This window comes from Maylandia zebra, linkage group LG4, assembly GCF_041146795.1.
Source record: "Maylandia zebra isolate NMK-2024a linkage group LG4, Mzebra_GT3a, whole genome shotgun sequence".
NCBI classification, from domain to species: domain Eukaryota; kingdom Metazoa; phylum Chordata; class Actinopteri; order Cichliformes; family Cichlidae; genus Maylandia; species Maylandia zebra.
Genome location: NC_135170.1, coordinates 21,156,801 through 21,184,156, shown reverse-complemented (window position 1 = coordinate 21,184,156; position 27,356 = coordinate 21,156,801). Strand labels below are relative to the sequence as shown.

General features: G+C 46.0%; 1 protein-coding gene across 1 annotated transcript; it reads left to right on the top strand.

Moving 5' to 3' along the window:
- Nucleotides 1–7,205: 7,205 nt before the first annotated feature.
- axin2 (axin 2 (conductin, axil)) lies at nt 7,206–22,676 on the top strand. The gene is made up of 11 exons (XM_004558322.6): nt 7,206–7,735; nt 9,029–9,961; nt 11,675–11,806; nt 13,951–14,053; nt 15,895–16,035; nt 16,123–16,655; nt 16,747–16,923; nt 17,015–17,230; nt 17,344–17,472; nt 18,162–18,320; nt 20,959–22,676. The coding sequence occupies exons 2-11, from the start codon at nt 9,153–9,155 to the stop codon at nt 21,083–21,085; spliced, it is 2,526 nt and encodes an 841-aa protein (XP_004558379.1). The 5' UTR covers nt 7,206–7,735; nt 9,029–9,152; the 3' UTR covers nt 21,086–22,676.
- The last annotated feature ends 4,680 nt before the right edge of the window (nt 22,677–27,356 follow it).

The window sequence follows — 27,356 nt, the reverse complement described above, 5'->3', positions numbered from 1 at the left end:
CCCTCGCTTCCTCTCGGCTATCTCCACATCAGACAAGCGGACTGTTATGTGACAACAGTGAAGGGCAGTTAGGCAGCTCCAGAGGTTTGCACTCATCCACCGTGTTCTTCCTTGCTGCTGCTGCTGCTGCCTCCGCCGCTGCTCACGGCTGATGTGTGACGCTCGTTCAGCTGAGATTCCGGCTGATTTTTAACGGGGCTCGCTTCAGCTGGAGGTTTTGGTGTTTAGCTGTCCTAATGAGGGTTTTCTCGAGCGCGTGGGAATTTTAAATGCCGCCGCAGCCGAGATCAAAAGTGCTGCATGTCACTGAATCTGAAATGATGCCGTTTCTCTGTGCAGATGAACCTTAACCTGTTCTTTTCTGTATGTGTTTTACGCCTTTAGGATATCAGAGAGGTTATTTGAGGACATTCAGTAGCTGGCAAACCAAACAGGCTGCCGTGTGCGTGTATATACCTTAGTCTCAGCCCTTGTGACAAGCCGCCGGGAATGACTGTACATCAGTGTTTGATTGACAAAGTTGCTGCTTGTGTGTGTGTGTGTGTGTGATCATACGTGCAGCTGGGTCTTTTTATAGAGCTTCATTGTGAGTCAGACCCTAGGAGGCCGGCGTTTGGCTGCTGTACACTGCTTGCATAAATAAACCTGTTTATCGCCAGCACTTCTGTCTCTCTCTCTCACACACACACACAACGCCTTCAACACGTTTCACTTACGCTGTTTATTCTGTCTTCCATCTTGTTTTTTACCTTTGTTGATTCTGTATTTATGGCAGTGATCCCGCCCCCCCACCCCCCCTTCCCCAACCTACTCCACCTCCCCTCCTTTTTTCCTGGGCCCTTGTCACTCAAACCCAACAGGAGCTATGAAAAGGATATGCCGCTGTGTGATCTCAGGAAGAAGTGGGTTACAGGCTGGAGTGAAGAAGGCACAGCAGGTTGTGTTTGTGTGATTGTGACACGGATCTGCCGTGTGGGTTGAGCAGAGGGACAGACGTCCATGCATTCAAGACAGTGTGGGAGGTTTTGTCTGTACCACTTGCCCTATGTCTCTGTCTGGGTATGCGGTATATCTCGCTCCTTCTTTTTATCTTGCTCAGCCTCTCTACCTAAAGTGATAATGGGTCAGTAGACAATTGCAAAACTGGCACTAATCACCTGAAAATGCATCTGTTTTTGTTTTTTAGCCATTCAAACCTTTGCAGGCTTTTGGATAATTTACCTTGGATTTTCTCTGTGCTGTCACGGTACTCCCACTGTCCTGGGGGAATGACTGGCATGGCAGGGCTGTTAGATCATCTAGTTGGTCTATAAAAGCTCTTCCATCACATTATATTGAATCTACACCTTCCTCATCCTCACAAGTACTTTGTGTACTCTGACGCTGCTGACACCATCGCACCATTCATGTTTAAATAAGGTGCACATGGCGCATTAATGCTAAGCAATAAAGCTTATAAAGAAGCACATGCACCCGCCCACATTTAGTCTTTTTCCATCTGTTTTACTTTTTCAGTTAATGCAAATATCTAATCAGTCCATCACATGGCAGCTATTCAGTGCATGTAGGCATGTAAACATGGTGGAGATGACCTGTTGAAGTTCAAACCGAGCATCAGAATGGGGAAGAAAGGTGATTTAAGAGACTTTGAATGTTGAATGGTGGTCTGACTATTTCAAAAACTCACGATGTACTGGGATTTTCACACACAACCATCTCTAGGGTTTACAGATACCAAAAATAAAGAAGATCTCCAGTAAGCAGCAGTCCTCTGAGTGACAATGCCTTGTTGATGCCAGAGGAGAATGGCCAAGCTGATAGAAAGGCAACAGTAACACAAATAACCAGTCATTACAATTGAGGAATGCAGAAAAGCATCTCTGGATGGACAACATGGCAGACCTTGGAGCAAATGGGCTACAGCAGCAGAAGAGCTGCCTCTCCTGTTAGCTAAGAATAAGAAACTAAGGCTACAGTTTAGGATCCATGCTTCCTTGTATCGACTGTCCAGGCTGCTGCTGGTGGTTTAATGGTGTGGGGGAGATTTCTTTGGCACACTCTGGGCCCCTTAGTGCCAACTGAGTATTGTTTAAACACCAAACCTACATGAGTATTGCTGCTGTCCATGTCCATCTCTTTATGTCCTCAGTGAGTCCACATCCCAAACCAATAGAGCATCTTTGGGATGTGGTGGAACAGAAGATTACCGTTGTGTGCAGCCGACAAATCTGCAGCAACTGCGTGATGCTGTCATGTCAATATGGAGCAAAATCTCAGAGGAATGTGTCCACCGACTTGTTGAATCATGATGAATTAACGCAGTTATGAAGGCAAAAGAGCCGTACGTTGGTATCCAGACAGCCATCTTTTTGAATTATGTCATAATGTTATTGTCAACTTATGAAACTAAAAGGAGACCCAGAACTGTTGATATAAAATTTTATGTCAATTGGTTTTCAAAGCAGAAATTGGGCTTCTTTTAGTTTTGTCATTAAAAAGTGGTTTCAGAAGAGTTTTATTATTAAATAGTTTTGATGTGCTTGTTAGTAGCTGCAGTCCTAAAAGGGGATGTCTAAGTATCTCAGCCTTGATCTGATTGCCATGTGTATTTGCCTGCACAGACAATGTGATAGCTTGGTATTTCTTCTCTGGATTTGGACTAACATCTGACAGATGAACAACATCAGACTTTTCCAGGAGTTAAAAACAGACACTCGTTGAGCGTTTTAGCCCTCATCATAGCATGCCCCCGTTGCCATGGCACACACTCTGTTGATATGTCACACCCTTTTAATGGAGGAACAGGAAGTGGGGATAAAGATAAAATCTGGCATCTGATGAATGGACGAGCAAGTTAATCACCTTCACAGGTCAGAGGAGGGGGGAACCCTACATCTCCAAGTCAGGAAAGAGGAAGACGGGGTTAAAGTGATAAATTAGGGATGAGTGGGGGGGTTAGGTTAAGACTGATTCAGAGACGGATCACTGTCCTGTCAAGCATGGTAGAACTGGGGCGTCCAGCTTGTGAAGTGTCTGCATGGTGCTTCAGTGCAAGCAGCAGAGGAAATGAAAGTCATTACTGTCACTGTGGAGTGAGCTTCATGGCCCAAACGGGATTAGACGGTGCATCCGACATTGTTTCTATACATTGTTAGACTTAAAAGTCAAGCGCAAAATGGGATTAAAACGAGGGGAAAAAACCAATAAATAACCTCCAACACGCTCCCCCCCTTTGCCTCTTTTATTTCTTCTCTGTCTTCCCTACCTTCCAGTTCCCTGCCTATTTCATAGTCTTTTCTCTTTCACCTGTCTCACTTCCCCTTTTCTGCTCTCTGGGATACGTTTATCTTTCCCTACTTCTGTTCTTTTCACACACTCCTCCCCATCATCATAATTCACACGTAGGCGCAGACTCCCACTTGCACTTTACATTCTCTGTTTTGAAAATAAAAAAAATACATCCTTCTGGGGCCAATTGGTGCTTGAAATCCAACTTTACTCCCCTCAAACTGAACCCTTTCAAAAACAAACCCCCTCCACAACTCGCACTCTTTTTCCCCTCCCTTCCTCCTCTTCCTCTTTCAAAACAGCCCCATAACAAACTGGTGAATTGTTGCCCTTCCTTAACTTTTAAGGGTATTATGCACCATGTCCAACTTCAAAGCCTGTCTTAACTCCACACTTTAATTGTATCTTCCCCAGCTCACTGCATGCTATTTGATTCTGCTGACAACAGCACTTCTCCCACCGTTCTTCTCCATCGTTCTCCACCTTTACTCATCTTGGTCCTTCCTTAAGTTGTGTGTGGACACCTTGCACCACCATCAACACTGCTGCACCTCTCTCATCAGCTTCTTGCTTCCTTTAGAGACCATTGCCCCCCCAGTTGTCACCTGCTTTGAAGAGGTGGCCTCCATTTCCTCTCTCGGCAGTCGCTTGTCGCCTGGAGTGTGTACACACCAAACAAACTTGAAACAGTAACCCCCTGTCCTACATTGGTTAGCCTCTTTATCTGTTCTCTCTCTCCCTCTCTGTCTGTGAGAGCTGACTTACACCTCATGGCCCTGGTTGATAATTGCCGTAAGCTTCCCTCTTGGTTTCATTTTCCATTGTCCTCCCCCAAATTCTTGGCTCTGGCTTGAGATAAAGGGATGAGTACTTCAAAGGGGTCTGCAAAGAGTTTAACCCCGAGCCGAAAAGGAACAGCACACAATACTGTAATTGAGAGCAGTTAGTAATCACAGAGCTTCTGCGCAGAGAGGACAGCACCGGTGGACTCGCACACACGCACACACTCTTAGTGTTTATAGCTACAGCTGAAGTGGCCATCAGCAGTTGGGGCAGCCCAAGGCTACTCATAACCCATCCATAAAAAAAAAAGAAAAACTTTCCTGTCCTCTAAAGTTAAATTCAGTTTTATTTATATGGCACCAAATCACAACAATAGTCGGCTCAAGGCGCTTTATATTGTAAGGCAAATACAGTAACACAGAGAAAACCCCAACAATCAGACGACCTCCTATGAGCAACCGCTTGGCGACAGTGGGAAGGAAAAACTCCCTTTTAAAGAGGAGATGGAGAGGTAACCCATCTGCTGTGACCGGATGGGGGTAAGGGGGGGGGGGGACGATAAGATAAAAGATTCTGTGAAAGAGCCAGAGATTAATAATTAATATTAAATGCAGAGAGGTGTATAAACACATAGTGAGTGAAGAAGAAACTCTCAGCAGGCGACGCTTATTCAGCATAATTAAGGGAGGATTCAGGGTCACCTGATCCAGTCCTAATTATATGCTTTATCAAAAAGCTCATTTTTTAAGCCTAATCTTAAAAGTAGACAGAGTGTCTCCCAATCCAAACTGGGAGCTGATTCCACAGAACAGCAGCCTGAAAGCTGAAGGTGCTGCCTCCCATTCTACTTTTAAATATCCCAGGAAGTAATATCCCAGCACTCTGAGAATAAAGTGCTCTACTGGTGTGATATGGTACTATGAAGTCTTCAAGATAAGATGAGGCCTGATTATTCAGGACTTTGTGTGTGAGGAGAAAGATAAAGTAAATTTAAAGTTGATTCTGGATTTAACAGGGAGCCAATGAAGAGAAGCCGATATGGGAGAAAAATGCTCTCAGTCTTTCATTTGTCAGAATGTTTCCCATCAAATATGACTTAAGGTGAAGTATTGAGATCCATGTTGCGCATGGAGAGAAAAAAGCAGTCAACATTAAAGAAGTAATGGGCTTACACCTGATTTATGTGACTCCCCCTCCCTCCCAATCCAACCGTCTCTATTTATAGAGCTCTTTGTAGCAGGTCTGAATTTGACCTGTCCCTGTAATAATATCTGCCCATAAAGAGAGACAGTTACATCCCATAACCTCTCCCCTTGAAGCCTCTCTTTTCAAAGATCTTTTTATAGGAGACAGAAACCCCTGGGCAGCCCCGGTCTCTGGCTGGTCACAGACCTGAGGTCAGCTCCTGAGGGGCAGCAGGGAAAATCCGACCAGTTGAACCACGGAGGGGGTTGAAGAGGCAGGACACGAGGGTCCAACTGGCCCCTGGTACCGGCAGGGGGTCCCTACCATCACCCTGGTGATGTCTTCCACCCTGATGTGTTTACTGTCAGAGGTCAGCCCTGGCTGTCCAAAGTTAACAAAGACTCACTCTGTCAGAGGTGCTGTTGGTATATTACCCAGATGACCTGTATAACCTGCACAGAGACCTCTGCTATGTAGATTTTTGTGAGATAAGAAATTGTGCTTGTGCTAACATTTCTCTCGCTCCAAGTCTGACTCATTATTATTATTATTATTAATGTCTTTCATGGGACAGGGTTTTCTCCTTCATCAAACACACAGATTTTGGTGGCAGTTTATTCTTTTGACCCAATTCCAGTGTTTATTCATTGCTTTTCAAGTGTTACAGCTTCCTCATAAAGCTGGTTGAGTTTACATGACAAATTTTCCATATGTCCTCCCTGAGAAACTGTAGGAGTATCTGCTGGGCTACACGGCTGTTCAACTTTTTGCCGGGATAGCGTGTTTGAAATAGACACAATGGGAATGTGCAGGATGTGACAGAATTTGAAGGCGGTAAAGTGGCCTTTGAATGATGAGTAATCCCTTAGTCATCATGGCCTCTTCCAATTTTCTCTTTTATTAACCTTGATGGGAAAAGAGGCATCAAGGGAGAAAGTCTCAAAGCACCTTTAGCAAACAGGCTGATCAAAGTGGTTTCCATCTTTGTACTGTACTTTTTTTTCCTTCTTTTTTGGATCCCTGTCCGCTGAGACAACAAGGACACACACAGACACCTACTGTCTCTCTTTCAAGAACATAGGCAGGCATCTTGCACAAAGGGTCCCCTGTGGTGGCTCATTTGAACACTAAAGACCCCTCCAAAACACCACTGAGTCTGTCCAATAAACACTATCAACACTACTGTAGCCACCACGGTACAAATAAAGGAAGTGCAGCTTCTAAAATGTCCATCTTGATGGACATTTTGGCTGCCTGAGCTGCTTTCCAACCCCCTTTTCGTGTTATCTCAACAGTGCAGTTAAGGAGTAGAGAGCTGCATAGTCAGAAGTGCAAAGAGGACTTATTCTTGTGCTGCTTAAATGATGTGATAACATCTGTCAGTGAACTTATCCACAGTGAGCAGATGTTTTAATCTGCTGTGTATGCACGTGCCCTTCTAAGCCACTGGTAGGAGCTGTGGAGTGATAACAGCACTGTGATTTCCTTTCCTATGGCAACACACTGTATCTTTATAAGCACTAGAGATGGTAAAGTGACTGTCCTTGAGTCAAAACACACGTTTCCATTGTTGGGAATTCCCTTCAGTATCTTTGAATCCTGCAGCGGTTCAATGAAACTTTCATTACTCTGCAGGATGTTTGCCCCCCAGCCACCCCCCTAAAAAAACAACAAAAAAAAAATCATATTTGTCCATATTACACGTGCTATTTTGAAACGCGCCGTTGCATTTATTGTGCAACCCCATGAAAGAAAAGGAAAGGAAAAAATGCCCGCGTCTTTAAAGTTTATGTAGCAACAGAGGGATTGTAGCGATAATGCCATTGGGGCGGCAGATCAGTTACTTCTGACGCTCCAAAGCCTCGGGGAGTTGGCTCAAGATTGCCTGTCTTTGATAAGGTCCTCACACTGTAGCTACAACTTCGTGGTCTAAGGAAAGCTTGCCAAAAGATGGGGAGGGAAAGGTCAGAAAATAAACCGAGCAGCCTTTAAACAATATTTCGTCACCAGTAACTGCACAAAACTGTGGGGTCTCCACCACTTGTTTCGCTTTTTTCTTTTCTTTTCTTTTTTTTTTTTTTTGAAGGCACGAGGTTGCAATTGTTTTTTATGCAGCTGCCGGGACCCGGCAGTCGGTTCCTCACTTTGAAGTGCGCTGCTCCAGCCTCTCGGTTCAGTTGGTGTTGGAGTCGCCTACAGGAGAGATCTACCGTGCGGCATGGCAGCCTGAAACCATAGGGAGGAGAAAAGGAGGAGGCAGAAAAGCGATATATATTTTTTTCTTCCTCTCTCGAGTGCATTTTTTTTCTCTGTAAACCGACTCGAACCTGAACGGACTGTATGTGGACGCGCTGAGGAGACCAGCATTGTGGATTATAAGCGAATTTTTGCATGTGTGTGTATGTGTTTGTGGAGGGAGAAGGGAAGAAAAGAAGAAACCCGGAGTTTTAATTCGAGCTGAAGAACTCGTGGATCGATGGTAAGTTGCAAGAGTGTGTGCCTCCTCAAAGTGGCCCCCACTGGAGTTCTCTTTGATGTGCTGTTGACTCGCCTTTGAAGTAATGTTCTGAGGGTTGGGGAGGGGGGATGATTGGTCGCTTTTCTTACTTTTAAAGCCCAAGGAGGAACTGAGTCATCTCTGTGCCGTGTTCACGGAAATTTCCTTTGCGATAATATTTCGTACTTATATTTGTACATATTGAAGTAAGTGGTCGTTTCTATGTGTGTGTGTGCGTGTGACTTTCTTCCCCTCACAAGATCAGACAGATCAGAGACTTCGGTGCACTTGGAGTGTGGACGTTTATTTATTTATTTTTTAAACCAGGGCTTGTTTCGTCTTTAAACGCAGCGTTAAAGAAATATGTGACAAGTGTGTGGGGGTGTAATGTGCGTTATCATTCTCTTTCTTTCATTTTTCGGTATCCTGTGGGAAGCTTTTGACTTGTAGCTGTGCCACGAGCTCTTTTTTTCTAATCTCTTGACATGTTTAACAGTCGAGCGGTGGATCGGTGATACTAAGTGACATGTTCAAGGTTGCACAGCAGCCGCTAATACACTGTAACTACCGCTGATGCTTCGGGGACACGTTGTAGCGATCTTCTGTGCAACAAACTGGGGGATGTTTTAAACAGTTGTGGAGGCTAAAGCTCCACAAGCAGCAGCCTTGCTGCCCGTATTAACTATTTCGGTCACGTTTTTCCATCACTTGGAGTTTGTCCCACATCGGTGTCCTACAGGTACTTGAAGCAGTGGCTCGATTTGGTGTATTTTTTTTAAAGATGAGACGTAGAGAAGTGAGAGAGTGGCAGGGATGGTAGGGGTAAAACGATCAGGAAGCGGCGTCCGTGCGTAATGCTTTGGCATTTTATTGGGAGGGAGAGGAGTTGGGGAGGGTACATGTCTTATTAATTGGCGCTCAGGTCTTAACCCACTTTGACGTGCATGTAATTACTACTTCTCGTGATGTTATCGAAAAGGATGGCGGCGATCCAGTACAGACATCGCTTAGGTGGGTGCCCCCCTTCCCCTCTTGTTAAATGTTTTAATTTAACCAACTTCTGTAGAAATCATATCCCTTAGTTGAGATATGAAGAAGTGCTGTTTATGTAATTCTGCTGCAGCTGGATTTTTTTTCTCTCCCCCCCAAATCTGAACTAGTCTGTCTGTTTCTGTAAAAGTCAGCGAGGGTCTGAAAAGGCTCTTACTGCGTTTCTGCCCCCCTTTGAAGTTGGGGCGGATCTGGTTTTGATTAGATCAATACTTTGTGTTTCAGAGAGAAGCCGGGCAGCCAGAGAGAAGCCCCCCCGCTGACATAAGAGAGTGAGGAGATTACAGTAGAAGCTCAGAGGAGGCGGAACAGCACACACGCGGGCTCTCTCCTTTCTGCCGTCAGAGCCATGAGCCGGGCGCTTATGGACCATATCGCCAGTAGTTTTCGCGAAGATGCGCCTCGACCCCCTGTGCCCGGGGAGGAGGGCGACGCGCCCTGCTACCCCGGCAAACTCCCAGTAATGAAACCCCTGGAGTCCCCCAAATCCGTTCTGCTCGGCTCTCCGGGTTCCTCTGCGAGGAGGAACGAGGATGGTCTCGGGGAGCCAGAGGGGAGTGCCTCCCCGGATTCCCCGCTTTCCCGGTGGACAAAGTCTCTGCACTCTCTCCTCGGGGACCAGGACGGCGCTCTTCTTTTTAGGACATTCCTGGAGCGAGAAAAATGTGTGGACACTTTAGACTTTTGGTTCGCCTGCAATGGATTCAGGCAGATGGACCTCAAGGATACCAAAACGCAGAGAGTCGCCAAAGCAATTTACAAGCGCTACATCGAAAACAACAGCATTGTCGCCAAACAGTTGAAGCCCGCGACGAAAACCTACATACGGGATAATATTAAGAAGCAGCACATAGACTCTGCCATGTTCGACCAGGCGCAGACCGAGATCCAGACCGACATGGAGGAGAACGCGTACCAGATGTTTCTGACCTCTGACATTTACCTCGAGTTCGTGAGAACTGGGGGAGAGAACCCGAGTCACGTCAACTCGAACGGGCTGGCGGACCTGAAAGTTGTATGTGGATACCTGCCCACGCTCAACGAGGAGGAGGAGTGGAGTTGTGATTTGAAAGCTAAAGCACTTATTGGACTTTCGGCTAAAGCGCAGAGGGCCCCCATTTCCCTGAGGGCAGTGGAGGTGATGGACGGGGGATTCAGGTATGGCGCTTTTACTCTGTTTTCTGGTGCAAAGTGTAAACCTGTTGTTGCACACCAGAGGCAACCGTGCAAGCATTTCTCTCCTGTACAAGTGCTTTTTCTCAACACCACATTAGTTTGCAGAAAACTGGTCAGCCTACCCCCTCCCTGTCTTTCACTCTGGCCCCCTCTCTCACCGTCTCCAGCAGCAGCAGCCCTCTGCTGGCGCTCTCCTGGATTTCCGGGGCTTTGAAATAGTTCCGCAGAGTGAGGGATCGTCTTCCACAGGAAAAGTTCACAGAGCACGCTGGCTCTGGCCCCAGCCAGCAAATAATAGATGATGACATTGCTGTGCTATGCCTTCTCTTGTACCACGCTGTCCTCAAGCTTTTGGCAGAGAGATAAATGTATAGCAGAGCTATAGATGGCACTTTGAAGTGGCTGTTTTGTAGTCTCACTCGGGTGCTTGCTAGGCCCTTTTCTCGTTTTTTTCCACGTTGCATTTAAAGGAGGGTGTTTTAGATTAAGACTGCATCCCAAATAAATTGAAGTGATTCATGAGTTTAAAGGACAGCAAAGACAGCAGTGTCAACTCTGGGGCATCCTCTGATGTTCCTGTTGCTAACTTACGGTGACAGGCTGAGCTAAGCTGACAGCTACCTGCTCAGGACAGCAGGGATTGGCAGCTCTCCCTTTTCTCTGCCCTCCCATTGTTGTCACCCTTTCAGATTCAAAACATGTGCTCTTAATTTCTCCCCCTCCCCTTTTTTTCTCCTTTCCTCTCCCCTTACCTCTTCTCATCTGACTCAGATTCTCTTAAAAAAAAAAACATAACAAACGGCACCAGCTACAGTGCAGAATCAACACCCACCACCACCACCTCCCCGCCAAAAAACCTTCTTCACTCTCTTCTTCCCTCTTTTCTTGTTTGCGTCAATTCTCCTCTGATTCCCTCCTTCGCTGCGTTCCCCCCACCCCAACCCACCCGCCTTCTCTACTTTTATCTTTTTCCTTTGAAAACTCAGGGATAGGGACTACGAGGCATGCTTTTGGAGCGAGAGTGAAGATGGGGAGGAGGAGGTGGGAAGGGGGAAAGGGAGCGAAAGGAAGGAAGGACAGAGGGAAAGGAGGTGGTGGGGTAGGGGTGGGATGCATAAAAGAAAGGGAGGGAGGAGAAAGCATAAATGAGGGGGTGAAAGAGGCAGGGAGGGAAGAATGCAAGGCCAGCTGTGTTAAATACCTGACTCTTTGCGAGCCCCTCTGAAGGTCAGCCCGGAGCTGGGGGCCTACAGCTTTAGTCATGCTGCGTTTCTGCTTCCTCGTGAAGAACCCACCTCTCCCCTTTGTTTCCTTCTCTGACACACTCTCATGCATCCCACTCCATACTTTTTTCCTTTTTTGGGTCATTCCCCCTCCTTTCCTCTCCTCCTGTACCGTGGCAAGAATGCATACACAGCGGGAGATGTATGCCGGGGAAATGGAAAGAGAAGTTATGGGATATTTAAGAAGCAATAAGGAGAAAACTGAAGTTTTCCCAGGCCTCAGACTGCTCTGTCACATCCATTCGTTGTTGTTGGGAGCAGATGAGTGAGGCTATAGTTATAGTTCTCTGAAACATTAGAAGATGCAGCTTGTTTTGATGTCACCTTCTCAAAATGACAGAAACACAGTGAATTGTACCCACCTGTTGGATATTGATTCATATTAATCTGATTTTTGTTGGAAACTTCTCAGGTCATACAAGAGAGGAGACTCACTCAACCCCTGCCATTCAGGCTCTTTCGCTCCTGTCAGCAGCACGAATGACAGCGAGGTTTCCAGTGACGCCTTGACTGATGACGCCATGTCCGTGACTGACAGCAGTGTGTAAGTGAATCTTATCCAAACATGCGTTATGTGTGTGTGTGCAAAAATGAGAGCAAATCCAAAAGAGCTTTCTGTTTGAAGCTGTAGCCATACTGGAAGAATAGCTTGCCATTGATGGATTGTGGCACCTTAAAAAACAACCAAAGATGCACTCCAGTATCCAGGACGTGGTCTAGATTAATGCTAAGCTCCACCATAACACACTTTTGACTTTGCCACTGGAGTGTATATGCAGGAAGACTTTGAGTCGATTAGAAGGAATGAGTATAGTAACTTTACATTTTATGCATCTGTGGGCATGAGCAGTGTTTTGATGTCAGCTGATTTGCTTGTTACACTTTCTGATTAGCCTCTTGCTGAGTCTTGCCCTGCTGGGGCTCTCTTTTCCTGCTATTAGGGAGTATTTCTTCTCCACTGTCACCAAGATGCTTGTTGCAGTGAAGAAAATCAAGAAAACCTCATTTTTAAAAGTTGACATTTGTCTAAATTAGCTCTGATTGATCACTTATCGAGGAACTTACAAATCAGTCGCTCATGCTGTACATGTGGTTTGCGCTTATCTGTGTACGTGCCTTGGCGCTCGTTCTTCTAAAGGATTGCTTGGCGTAATCACGTGTCTCTCAAGTGACAAGGTGCTATGAAGTCATTGCGTGGTGCACAGCTCAAGGCCAGATGTGCTTTAGTCAGCTGGCTTTTGGACGCAAAGCAAAAAGAAAAGTTGGTGCAACAAGTTGCTCTTTACCTCGAGTAAAGAGGAGGTAGGCGGGGTTGTCGAGGCATGGATGGATGCAGTAACTATGACCAAGCTAATGAAACTCAAAGACTGACACATGGTTGTTCAGCTGAATTAATGGGGCTGGGTTACACATAAGTATGGCAGCTGTAAAGGCTTTTTTTTTTTTACAATGGGATGTCCTCTGTTCTGGCATATCACTACACAGCCTTGCTTCAAAGAGACCGAGGCCTATATTGCCCTGTTCCGCTGTACTTTGCCCAGAGCCAGTGACAAAGCCCTGGCCACAGGGGCGCAGCTTCTCCACCTCATTTTCTGCCCGTTCTGGCCTTGATCTGAATATCTGCCTCGCCGCTTTAGGTCAGTTAAAAAAAGACCCATAAACATTTGAATTTCATTTACAGATAAAGAGGAGAAAAAAAGAGAGAAAAGGGAAAACGCAACGGGGGAGGAGGCGGTTGGGTGGGAAGAGAAAGAGAGTAGCGGAGGGGGGATTTTTGCTTATATCTTATTTATGGATTTGCTTGGACGCTGGGGAATGCAGCTGCGCAGACTTCAAACATTACCTTATCTTACAAACCAGCCTTTTGATGTGCGGAGATCAGAGGCTGGCTGCAGCAGCGCTTGCCAAATGAAGATTGGGGAGGGGAGGGAGGGGTGGTTGCTTATGCGCATGACTGTGGCATTTCAAAGCAAAAGTGGAAAAGTGCTTCTCAGTTAGGCTAGGTCACCAGGAAACTGCTGTTTAGCATGGAAGGAAAGAGATTGTTTTACACTGTCAAGTGCTTCAGTTTGAAGCTCTGCTGTTTGTTGTTTGATTCCCTCTTTTTTGTTTTTTGTTTGAGTCAGTCAGCCCTTCATCCCCTCAGACTTAACCAGGTTACCTGCACCCTTGGGTCCTATCCTGCAGTAACTCTTTGAAAAAGCATAATGAGTAGCTAATGCTAACTGTGTCCTCAGCTTACCATAAAAGTCAGGAGGGAGATGCTAATGCTGACGCTACTTAAAGTGGAGCACAGTAACTGCAGTGTGCATTTGTGTGTATGCTGGTGAAAGGAAATGACCAGCAGGGTGCCCAGTGTTGTGCTGGAGCCAGCCCTGAAAATGAGTGTCGTTTCTAGGGCAAATAAAACCTTACTCATTGCAGCGTAACCCGAGCCGCTCGGAGGCGGAAATGCTGTCATAATTTACCTCTGAGTAGCCTTTTTGTTCTCAGATTAAGCCTGAAACATGAAAAGCTAAATGAATTGGAGAATTAATAAATTAGATTTGTTCTTGCCTGAACTGTGTTTGATCTGCCCATTTGGCTAACAAGCTTCTTCCTGAATGTCTGTTTGGTCTTTAATGATGTATCCGATTGGGTAATTGACCTTTGTGGTCTGTCTGCGTACCCCCCTCTCCCCCTCCCCAGAGATGGCATCCCTCCATATAAACTGGGCTCCAAGAAGCAGCTACAGAGGGAGATGCAGCGAAACATGAGGATGAACAGCCAAGTCTCGCTCCCTGCTTTTCCTGTAAGTACACAAACGCACACAGACACACTCACGTGCATACGTACATGCATAACTTCACATACACATGCTCAGAAGTCTCCATACCACCCTGTGTTCGGGTCTCTCTGGGTTCTATGAATAGTATTGCACAAACTGTATTTGGCATCTTCAATTCAACAACGCCAGCAAAGATCTAAAGAGTAACGTCAAAGACCCAGCCTCCCACTCTCTCTCTCGCACACACACATACACACACATTCACATAAGCTCGCATGCAAACACAACCCCGCTCCCTACCTTTGGTGTCACCTGCACCCCCATTAGGGTTCCTTGAAGTCTGCGGGAGACGGGGGGGGTCTCTAAGCTGTTTATCGCCGCAGCGCTCGGAACACACCAGGGTTTTTCTTCCCCACCGATGGTGTAAATATGGAGAACAGAGAGAGATGAGGAAGATCTCTGCCGCTTTATCCCGAGGGCTCTGAAATCAGCCCGGTTCCTCAACAAAAACACAAAGATACTCAGACACATTCACACGCACGCACATTCACGCACACGCGGCGCTTTGATCCACGGATGAATGGAACAAACGCACAGGGAAGTGACAACTTCCAGCAGAGCTGGCCCCCTTTTTTTCTCCCCCTTTTTTTCACAGCCCCGCCACCCTTCCAACCCCCAGCACACACACACATACAGAAACACAAATGCTCAGCCAGCCCCCTCCCCTAAAAGTGAAGGATCTAAGGGGAAGAGTTTGAGCATGTCATGTGAGCTCTCAACAGGTCAGAGGGGAGTTTGTAGCTTAAGGCTTAAGAGAAGCTAACTTCATGTTGAGAGAAAAAAAAAGTCCGAATCGAAGGCGGGGGGGGGGCCCACAACTTGCAGTAGTAGCTGTAACAGAAGCAGCTTGTTAAAACAAACTTAAAGTAACTCCCTTTTTTTCCACATTATGAGGTATGCAGTAACTGTTGCTGTTGGATCTCGCCGCTTTCACTCACTCTCCCCCTTTTGCTTTATTTTCTTCTTTGTTGGCTTTTATTCTTGTTTTTGTTTCCCGTCTGATTTTTGGCGATGGCTGCCATTCCCATGGTGCACCAGCTCCAGGCACCATCAGACAGCTCCTCTTTTTCTCACTTTTTTCTCCCCTTTATCCCGACTACAAAGGCTTATGAGAAATTGGGGGGGGGGGGAGAGAATCAAGAAAACCCAAGTGCAAAAATAATTTAAGATGCGTGCGTGTGCACCCAATCTCATGCTGTCACTTTACTGTACGTTAAAGATGCCCAGCGTGTGGGGGTGGGGCTAAATTACCTCAACCTTTCTGATCTCCCATCCTGTTTTTCTGGCACCTTTATCTCTTTCCTTCAGTCCTTCCCTCTCTTCGTTTTTCTCCCACACACATCTCAACTTCTCCCAGTTTCTTTTTCTTTTTTTTAATCCCTCATCCTTTTCCTCCCTGGAGTTCTCTTCCACCCCCTGTCGATATGTGGCTTTTATTTCTAGATGTAAAGCCACTGCTTCCCATCAATCTATCCCTCCATCCCCCCCTCAGCCGCTCTATTCTCCCCCCACTGTGTGTTTGATATTTGACGAGGAAGGCTTTGAAGTGAGCTGACTTTAAAGAGGCCTGCTGATGATGACAGAAGGAACCAGCCGAGGCCCTGGCCCAGCATGACCATGCACCAGGCCTGCCAACCCCTGAAAACAGCCCTGTAGCCATAGGTGCCAGTGCGAGTGCCCTGATCAGAACTGCCTTTAGTGGGAAATGCATGCTATAGATGATGTGAAGTGCTATAGTAATGGAGGGATGGCATGAGTCTTGCAGTTTCTTATATATCTTCTTTTTTTATATATCTCCTCTACAGCGTACTCGCCATCCACCAAAAGAGATGATACCAATGGAGCCAGCACAGTTTGCAGCCCAGCTCATCGCCCGCCTGGAGAACCTGAAGAGGCAGCAGGAAACCATGAACACGTTGGAGGAGAGGCTGCAGCAGATTCAGGAGGTTTGTGTGACTCTGGTTCTTACTGAAGAAATGAAAGATGAAGATGTTTTGTTCTGGCCTTGACTTAGTTTGCCTTGTTTTTATCAGGAGGAGGAAAGAGAAGATGCCGAGATCATGGGAAGTGCTCCCGCGCTCTCACCCCACTCCTTACCCCTCCTCTCTGGCTCCTCTGACGAGGACCCCCAGGCCATCCTGGACGAACACCTTTCCCGCGTCCTGAAGACCCCCGGGTGCCAGTCCCCGGCCGTGATCCGGCATTCCCCTCGATCCAGCTCGCCAGAACACCGGCCTTTCACGCGTGCTGGCTTCAGTGTCAAGGGCCTGGTGAGAACTGGGCCCTCCAGTTCGTCTGCATCCAGTCCCGACCAAGGGGCGATTACCCTGTCCCTGGGTCCCAACAGAACCCTCGTAAGCAGGCAGAGCACGAAACACATCCACCATCACTACATCCACCATCACGCTGGTCCGAAGTCTAAAGAGCAGATCGAAAGGGAGGCAGCCCTCAGGGTGCACAGCGTGTGCTCCGGCAGCAGCGAGTGCCAGCCCTGTCAGCCGTACCAGCGCAGCCGCAGCCTAGGCAGAGAGATGTGTGGGGCCATCACCACAGACAACAGCATGGGGTCAGTCCCAAGCACTTGTTTCATATTTGTCTCCCATTTGTTTTTTCTTTTCTGTCAGTGTTTAAAATAAGCAGTGCAATTACTCTTCCAGGCGTTCAAGCTCTCTATCGAGGCGGGTGTGTCGCTCAGGGGCTGAGGATGGAGTAGCGGAGAGGTGCATGGAGGACTGTGGACCCTTACAGCTGCCCACTGACACAGCAGATCCCACCCAGAATGTGCTGCAGTGGATCCTGGAAAGTAAACGACAGGGCAGACACAAGTCTCACAGGTGAGTGGAGGATAATACTAGGAGTATCTGTGTGAGTGTTGGGGACACCTTTTCATGTTGTTAAAGTCAAATTTCCTCGTCTCCCTCTCAGTACCCAGAGCACCAAGAAATCCTTTGGAGGCTCATCTACTCAGACACACACGTGGGGCGGGGGTGGAAGCTGCGGCCACCTACGTGGTCACCAGCCGGCCCAGCCATTCATCCAAGACCCAGCTATGCCTCCGCTCCCTCCTCCCAACACTTTGGCACAGCTGGAGGAGGCCTGCCGCAGACTGGAGGAGGTATCCACCAAGCCCACCAAGCAAAGGTACACACAGACTTCAAAGAGCAGATTATTATTAAGTAACGCTCTTGGTTATAACTTCAAACTATTCCAGATGTGCTTTTTAAACTCAAGTCTTATTTCATTTCTCTTCCCAGGCATTCAGCGTCCAGCCTTCAGCGAGAGAAGACCCACCTCATGCCTGTTCAGGACGGGGCGTCTGTCCCCCTGCCGCTCGTCAGTCCCAGCCCCGCTGGCGTCCCTGCGACCAGTCTCCAATCAGAAGAGTACGATGCCTCTACAGTCCTGCCCTCCCTCTCCTCTCCTCCTTTCTGCTCTTCTTCCTCCTCCTCCTCTCAGCTCTAGCCTCCAACTTCCAAGTGTACTTTGACCCTTTTTAACTCTTCCCACTTGTCACCCGCACCATTTGCTTGCACACAGATAGATGAGAAGCAGCTATGCTACACACACATTACACCCCACAGACACTCACTTATTTAAAGCTTTGTACACCTAGCACTGCCTCTTACGTCTGCATGAATCGCGTGCATTTGTGCTGTGCATGGAGAGCGTGTGTCTGTGCGTGTGTGCAGTCACTGCACCACCTGACCGAGACATCCCTTTTCATATATCTGTATCATTTTTATTGGCTGTCCTTCAGTGAGCTGGCACTAGGTTGGGGCGAGCAGAGCTTAGCAAAGGGAGGGTTCCTCTGAAGCAGGCCTACAAAGCCTTGGACGTAGCTGAAGGGGAATTGATAACCGTGCAAACACAAGCGCAAACTTATAGACGGCACTGGGTCACTCCGTCCCTCAGGATGCTCTTAGTTACTGTATTTCTGGTCTGTTGTGGGAAAAATTTAGTAGATTGCTTGTTGGAGAACTTCTTATTTCTCTTTTGTCGAGATGTTGTCTGGTATAGCGAAAGCGCTCGCTGCTTCTGACACCCTTCCTCTCTGTCTTTTGTTTCCCGGCAGGTGTAAGAAGGGTTCAGGAAGCCACGCGGTGAGCAGCGGGGAGACAGTGGTGACGTACTTCTTCTGCGGTGAGGAGATTCCTTATCGGAGGACCATGAAGAGCCACAGTCTGACATTGGGTCACTTCAAAGAGCAGCTCCGCAAGAAGGGCAACTACAGGTGTGTGCAGGCACATTGAAATATACAGATCAGTTTTAAAGTTTTACAGTAGTGATGCAGCTTTAGTGACATAAATACAGTTAACTTTTTATGAACTGGGATTAGTTCATTGGCCTTGATTTAAAACAGTCTTTGTGCTGACTTGTAGACAAAGTTTACAGTGGGATCATTTGATTTCTAAGGTGTGGGAGTATCTTCATGTCCAACATTCCTGAGGGCATTTTAGACACAGTGACCAATCAGAATGATGGAGACATAAACCCTACTACCTTCTGTAGTGGTAAAATTCTGCCTTTGAATGGCGGTCAGCACCTGCAAGTATAAAAACCTGAAATACTGTCTCCGTGACTACGTCAAGGACCGATATCAGCATTTGTTTCCATCGGTGTCTGCACTCAGGCAGGCCTCTGGACAAGTGTGCGTTTGGTGTGAGGGGTGCAGTGAAAAGGAAGGGACAAGAGGAGGGAGGGAGGGTGGTGCAGGGGTTAGTGGGAGAGTTTGAACTGGAGCGATTTTTGGGTCCCATCTGGTATTGATTTCCATGCTAAGGCACACTTAATACACATGGCTTTGAAGCCCCAGCCCCTTTCATTTCAACCAACAAAGACTCACACAAATGGCCAGCGTGCAAATTCTTCACTGATGCTATCAGGGCCTTTTTTTTTCCTGCTCTGGGGTCTTGTGTGCGTGCGTGCGTGTACCCGCGCGCGCATTAATGTGCTTTGCGTTGAACGCGCACAGTGTTTACACATGTTGTAATCATTTTATGGATATTTTTGAAAGGCATACAGTTAAATGCCAGATCCGCTTGTTTGCTCTGCTACGGGGCCTTCACCGAGGCCGCTCGGCTTCGACGTGTGTTTGTGGAGAGAGATTTAATTTGATTGTTTCTTTCCAGTGGGCATTAAAGGGGGAAAAAGATCAAACATTTATTGTTTAAACTGCCACGGTCTCCAAGATAAGCACGGCCCAAGTATTGTGTTAATAATTACAGGTGATGGGGGGAGAGAAGAAAAAGCAAAAGAACTTAGCAAAACCTCTTCCTGTCCAGATGTCCACAACATTTTCAGATCAACAAACGTGACAAGCACTTAGCGCTGAGTTCTCCACATCTGTCTGTTTGCCCCCACCCTTCCTTACACCCCTTACTTACTCTTCTTTTCTCTCTGGCTCACAGTCTCAGTTCTTCTGTCATACCATCCACATTTTTTGGAAAGAGAGCTGCACGGCGCTTTAATAGCAGCCAGAGAATGTGTGGAGTTGGGTCATTTCAACATGGCAGCGGTTCAACAAAGAACAGTACTGCTCGGTCCTGCCAGACGATATTGGTGCCAGATGTCAGTGCAAATGGAGGGAGAAGGGGAGGGGAGGCAGATCCAGCCACATAAAACATGTTCCAGTGGAAATTCAGGCTCTCTGTGTCTCTGTCTGTCTCTCTTAGCAAGAAAAAAAAAGAGGGCGATCATAGCTCTTTGAAGATTTTGGGGGTTTTTTTAAAAGTAGGAGGGCTCGACTTTTCTTTCTTCCTCTCCAAGGAGGGAACAGTTATCAGGCGTGTCCTTCGCTCTTTGATTTCATCTGATCGGCGCGCTTTTTCCTAAAAGGAGGTCGCTTTATTTCACACCCTGTGTCGTTGCCCTTTATTAGTGATTACCCTCGTGTTAATTAGCACACGTGCACGCTTGTGCACCTCTGCAATGCTGTAGTTCTGGTTTTATAAGTGTTGCATGTCTTAAAAACAAAGAACAACCACAAAAAATGCTCGCAAACATGCCCGCATTCCAGTCACCACACACTGAGCAGATCGAGGAATTTTTCCATTACATAGTTAATGAGTGAATTTCGAGTCCCGGTTAACCAACCCACCCCTGCTGATTTCTCTTCCTCTAAAATAAGGACTGGGAGGGGGGGGGGTTACATCATTATGGCCCAGTGAAGTCATGGCTGACGAGAAGCCCCTCCTGAGTTTGCTTCTTCTGCACACATACACAAAAGTCAGCTGCCCTTCCTATAGGTCTCAGTAAGCGCTCACACTGTCAACACGGGCGAGGAAGGACACACGGCATACTGCTTGCTCGTTCTCCTCCTCCCCCTCTACTTTGTCTCTTTTCTTTGTCCCTGTAATAATGAACCGGGGATGAGGAGTGAGTGAAAGCCCTGTGCACGAGCGGGTGTGTAGGAGTCAGGGGTAATGACAGGCAGACTTGCAGGCACCCAAAATTTCAGCCTTTGTCAAAGGACCCCTTCATTTGCACACGGGTCTAATTGGCCCCTGTTAGCCAGGGCAAAACTCACAGCAACACAACGGGGGGGGAGAGAGAGAAGGAACGGGAGAAAAAGTAAAAGAGAACAAGTGGAGGGAGGGATGTGGAGAGAGGAAGCCTGCTGTTTAAAACCAAGTCTTGTCAGCAGCAGGTTCCACCCTGCCCTGGTATCAGCAGACTTGGCTGATTGTGTACTCAGTGGCTCGGCTGCAGATAGCGGAAATGAAACTTTATGTTTCAAAGGGGAGCGTTAGACTTATCAGGCTTTCTTTTTCTTTCTTATTTTTCTTTGGACTTTTTGTTTATGAGCTTTAAAGTATCTTGAATCAAAGGGAGAAGTATTTTGTGTTAACGCTTTCATCTCTCGGTCACAGGTACTACTTCAAGAAGGCCAGCGACGAGTTCGAGTGCGGCGCCGTGTTCGAGGAGGTGTCCGACGACTGCTCCCTGCTCCCCACCTACGAGGGGAAGATCTTGGGAAAGGTGGAGAGGATGGAGTGAGCGCTGCCGGAGTTGATCAATAACTCTGCGGATGCCCTCCTTCATGTGCTCTCACACATGTACGCAGCCTGTGTGTGTGTGTGTGTGTTTTTTAAGCTAAGACTTGAAGGACTGGAGATGTTGTTGAAGGAACGCTGGTTTTTGGGCATGCGGACTGGAAGCGGGACAAGATATCCGCATTACCGGACTATCAAGTGAAAAGCTCATCTAGAAGTGAAGAAAACGTGGACTTTATGCTGCTGGGCTCAAAACTTCCCAGAAGAGGAATATCTAGAGACTCTAGGTGAATGACCACTTGTCAAAGAAGCAGGGCGCTGTGGGTTTAATTTGAAACTGAGAGCCTACTTGAACCCTCCCCGTGCCAGTGTCTGCCTATAGTTGCTCACTAGCGCATTACTAATATGTATACGCAGATATACATGTACATTGCATTGTATTGTGATGCTCGTATTGCTGTGTAAAGATTTCTATAGCTATTTATTGGAAATACCCCTTTCCCAAATCCTATCCTTCTTCTACTTCCATGGACAAGCTGCTTGGAGTTGGACAAACTTCTCGAATTATCCACATCTGTGAACGCCCCACCCTACTCCACCCAACCCTCTCCTTCTGAGCATCAGTTCTCAAGCAAAGGTTTTTATTCCTTTTCAGCCCCTCATATTGAACTGTAAACATCAACAATACCTCTTCAAGAACTCCACTCTCACTCCGGGACATCTCCGCTCTCCTGGCCGGAGAGCTAACTGCTGAAGCTTTGAGAATGGCTCTCTTATCACTTAAAAGTTCGATAATATATTTACTACTGCAGTGCTATTTGTGGATGTGTCCCCGTCTGCTCTTAGGGGTGGGGGGGTCTTCAGTGTGCTATGGAATTTAAAAGAAAAAAAGAAAAAAATGCTATTAATGTTTAATTCCATACTCTGGGACTGTGCCCAGCTAGCCTTGATCTGTCACGTCTTAGTGCCTTTGTTTCAGCGGCGCAGGCATCGCACAAATAGCCTATATATTTACGAGGAGGAAACTGCCCTGAACAGGTCTTTGAGTCCCCAAAATGTGTTTACACCATATTCATATTTACCAAGAAAAAGTTCTATAATGTGTTCCCCTATGTGCTTACCTGTTAGTGAGTGAGTGTGTGTGTGTGCGTGACTGAGAGTATTTTAAGCCTGCACTATGAGCTGCAGATGCTAATGATGGTGGTGATATATATATATATATATATATATATATATATATATATATATATATATATATATATATATATATATACACACTATGTTCATAGTGTCTTTATTTGAGTACAGTAGCTGTGCCTACATGGATTCTTGCCATGTTTTTCACCCAGTTTTCAGGGTCCTGTTACTCCCTTGGTTTTTACAAGGGGCCTTATGTTGAAAAGATATTTTTATGCCTTTTAGTATCATCATGTTTATGTTTTATGGTATTTTTCATGGCTTCCTTGGTTCTTCTTGTAAACTGTAAATTATGCGTTCTATAGAGCTCAGTTGAAAAGATGCCTCGGTACTTTAATTATTGTAATTATGAAGAGATGTAGCCTTTAATAAAATGTTCTATTTTTCAAATTAGCAAATTGCTTCCTCTTGTTTCTGTGTGTGTGTGAGTGTGTGAGGGAAAGAGAGTTTTGATTGGACTTTGTTAGCTCTAATTGGGATATTAGGATGGTGGCGCGTCTGTGTGTGCTTGTGTTTAGAAGCAGCTTCACCACACACACACACACCCCTGCTGCGCAGAGTAAAACTCATTGGATCCAGTGAGAAATTTGCATCCATTATCAGCTCTTAATGTACTCCCTGTTGGAAATGAAAACATGCAGCATTAATTTGGCCACTAGAGCCTCCGTGTGTTTTAGGGGAAGAAGCAGACAGAGACCGGGAGAGCTAAGTGTGTGTTAATGAGACATTTGGCAAATATATGTTATAAGTACATTTTAGCCAGTTATTTACATGGTAAAATGTTTGGCCTCCTGTGGCACTTTATGAACTGCGTGTGAGGGTATAACGTGCACTTTTGCTCAGTCCCAATTAGGGCAGAGGGATGAGAACTCTCAAACATAATGCTGTTTGACATTAACAGAGAATCCCAAGATCGTCTGATGGGCTACATCAACTTTGTGTCTCTGAACTGAACGGTAAAAAATTATCTTATTTGCTGGAAAAAGGTATGTTTGGTTAAGTGAGTCCAGGAGACGGGACACGTGATGTCCGCTCGCTCGCTGTGGATTCAGCGGCACGATCAGATATTATATGGACTTTGCACTGCAGCGGTGGGGCATTAAAGACTGCAAAGAGTGGGATATGACTGTGCCGTGCACGTGTCAAACCTTTTTTTCCCTGATAGATTCTCATAGCCTGGTTTTACGCCTCCGTGATTTCCCGTCTAACTCCAGACTACTGTGCATATGCAGTGTTTTTAGGAAGTTTTTCAGCACCATCATTTTCTAAACAATTAGCAACTATGGGTGAACACAGTTGATGCAACAGTGAGTAGGAGTGGTGAAGCTAATTCAGCATATGTGTGTGGGTTTTGTTTTTTTTACATTAAAAATGAGGTAAACACAGGTGTTGCTAATGACATTAATGAAGGTTTTGTTTAATATAGCCTTAATCTAAGTGATTAGTACCACCTGTGTTTACTGTTTCACGTGAAAGAGGTCTGTCGGAGGCTCTGGCTACATGCAGTCATGGTAAAAAAAAAAGAAAAAAGAAAGTATTCTTATTTCAGTTTGAAGGTTTTAGGTATGAGGACATACAAATTCTCAGGAAGTTTTAAAATGAGGTAAATACAGCTTCAAATGACATTACTTGCTACACCGTGTCATTATTTGTTTAACAATAACTAAGCTAAATGGCAATTCAGTAGCTTGTACAACCACCATTAGCGACTATAACTTGGAGTAGTCTCTCACATTGTTGTGGAGGGATTTTTGACCACTCTTCTTTACAGTGTTGCTTCAGTTCATCGAGGTTTGAAGACATTCGTTTACACGCAGCTCTCTGAAGGTCCCACCAAAGCATTGCAGTCAGGCTTGAGGTGTGTGCTTTGACGGGTTCATTTCAACACCTTAATTCTTTTCTTTTTCAGACATTCTGTTGTAGGATTGCTGCTGTGCTTGGGATCATTGTTGCATCACCAAATTTCTGCCAATCTGTAGCTGTCTGATGGCCTCACATTTGACTAGTTTGCCACACAGAGAAGTTCGTGGTCAACTCAACAACAGCAAGGTCCCTAACCTGAATCATCACCCCTCCAACACTGTGCTAGACCGTTGGTAAGAGGTGTTTTTGCTGATATGCGGTGTTTGGTTTGTGTCCTGAGGACAGAGGTCCAAGAAGTCTTGTGGATAGTTCAGATGCAACTTGTTGTTTTTAAAGAGTCTAGGCGTCTTCCTTGTTGTACTTGTTCATCCATCCAGTCTCTTCCAGTTATCCTTTTCAGGGTTGCAGGGGGCTGGAGACTATCCCAGCTATCACAGGGCGAGACATAAGGCCTGGACAGGTCGTCAGTCTCTCGCAGGGTTAACACAGAATGACAGGCAACCATTCGCACACATTCACACCTATGGGCAGTTTAGAATCACCAGTTAATCCAACCCCACTTGCGTGTCTTTGGACTGTAGTACCTGGGGAGAACATGTGAACGCCACACAGAAAGATCCCAGCCTGATGGTAGATTCAAACTCAGGACTCAAACACAACTCTTCATGCTGTGAGGCACGCTGCCCCATAGTTGTTTAGCCTTTTTCTAATTGTTCTGTCTTTAACTTTAATGTTTAACATGCTAACTGAGGCCTGTGGAGTCTGAGATGGAGCCCTTTCTCTGAGCATTTCACGATTTGACTTTACTTGGAAGTCCATCCCTGGGAAGACTGGCAACTGTAAATGATCTTCTGCTTAGACCGATGGGCAGCAATTGCCTCTCTAAGAGCAATGCCGTTGACAGTTAAGTGTGCAATGATCAATTATTATGATCAATTAATCAATAAAGTGCATTTGATTTCCTTCTACCATGACTGTGCGCAATACTTGTTAGAAACTCCTTTTCAGATTTTTCATTGCACTTATGGGACGTCTTAAATTAACACTGTCCATCTTTTGCAAAACTGTTCCTCAGTGCGCATCAGGTGAAACCTCCGGCTGCGTATGGTGATGTAATTAACTCATTCTAGCATGCAGGCAGCATTTAAATAGCTAACATCTTATGCTATAGCCTCACCTGCACACCGATGCCCCCCCGATGCTATTTTACCCATCACGTCCTTCTGTCACACTCGCGTCCTTCAAGTTTCATTGCTTAAGAGTGTTGCTTATGCTGCCTTTCATATTGAAAGGGCATCATGATATTGTTAAAATACCATTTTCAGCCCTTTCATCAGCAAAGGTCAGTGCATACACTTGAAGGCCATCTTTTAGAATCTTTAGAACTAAGAGGCCCTCACAGAGCGGCGCTCCACTGTCAGAAGGCCTTGTGAACCCACCTTTGTATGGGGAGCTATTTTAGATGGGGTCATCTTTTTGAAGGATTCATGGGGTTGGGAAGACTCTAGACTGCTATTCATGAATGTAGGAAGGCTTTTTAAACATGAGTGAGTGATGCATTTTGGGGTTGTTTTTTTTCACCGTTAGCTTTTATATCTCTTTTAGCTTATCATCAATTAGTGCCATAGAGATCCTGAAACCAAGCAGTGATCCTTTGTGCTGGTTCAGAGTTATTGGCATTAAAGATTGTGCGTTCATGTGTTGTGGCTAAAATGGGTTTCTAATGGGAGAATGCACATAAACACTACTTCAAGTCTGAACAACAGCTTAGAGAGTTTAGAAAGCCTTGCTTGGTCTGTTGATATCCATGATGGAGAAAAGTGTACTTTTTCTCTTTCTAATCTAATTTCTAATGTTTTAAAAGGACAAGAAAAACACTGCAGCTGAAAGACCAGGAAAGGAAGGATTCAGGAAATGTGACCATCTGAGGAGGACAGGAATGCACAATGAGGGATGGGCACAACGCATGGGCACGTAGTGTATCACAGGGGATGCCACATCTGTGATGCCTCACAAAATCCCGCCCCTTTCTTCCAAGGCTATTGCTCATTTACAGTCTCATCTTTGGTAGGTTACCCCCTGATACATCCTTCCTAATGACAGGTTGACTGGTTGGTGCCCAGCGTTTAGTCTGCTTTACAGGGAAAAATTTATGGCTGTAAAACCACATTTGACACAGTGATCATCCTGCGAGCCATGCTGTGTCATGTGATAGTTGACAGGAAAATGCATGCATGTGTGAGAAAGGTGCTAGATCTAATTTCCCAAATAAATTTGCATGTAATCCAATCACAGTGAACCCGGCAGGATCGAGACCATTGGCCCGTTTCTCACGAAAACATTCAAAGTGTGTTTGCCGATTAAAAAAAGGAAGGCAAACAAAAGTTCATGGAATTGAGAACAAAAGCAAGAACTTTTACACTTTAATCTGTTTTCTGTCCAGTTCTACATTTATCCACTGATATCTTTCTGTTGGATCTTATGCAGTGAGTACTGGCACATACTTGGGTGCACAATTCAAAGTAAGCAGCTGTGAACTTTAATCAACTGGCACGACTTTGAGTTAATCTGCCACCTCAGCCTCCCCCTCACATCTCTGCCTGCTATTGTTTCACCAGTTCATATCCAAATTCTGCTACCTGTCCCGCCCACACGATGTGAGATCAAAGGCTTCTGACTTGGAACAATGGCAAACAGGAACCTAAACAGGATGTGGAACCAAAATCTCACAGAGGCACGCTGAATGGCAAATGCGAGCCGTTGGCGTTTGTGTGCGGCCGTTACAAAGCCCATTTTCAAAAATGGATTGTTAGTGAAGAAAAGGTGTGACCTTGATCCCATCCCCCCTTTGGAGTAAAGCCATTTCAAAGCAGTGGTAATGCACTTGCCACATCCCCTTCCTGAGCCTTAAATGTTTTGGATTTTACGGCGAAATGGCACGGCAGGGTACATTAAAGCACACGATAAGTTGATCCAGAGTTAGAAACACAAACCTAAAGAACAGCTGAGTTGCTCGCTTTCTGTCACCGCAAACCTCTTTTTAAAAAAAAAAAAAAAAACGACAAAAAACCCTTCAGTCGTTTCACCATAGACTTGTAAAAGAGAACGAGACCCCCAATTTTCCGTCCAGGTTTAACAAACCCCATCATTTAACCTGCATCAGCAACTGCAGTCGCAACCATCAACCCAGACAACCAGTGACTGTGGTCAATCAG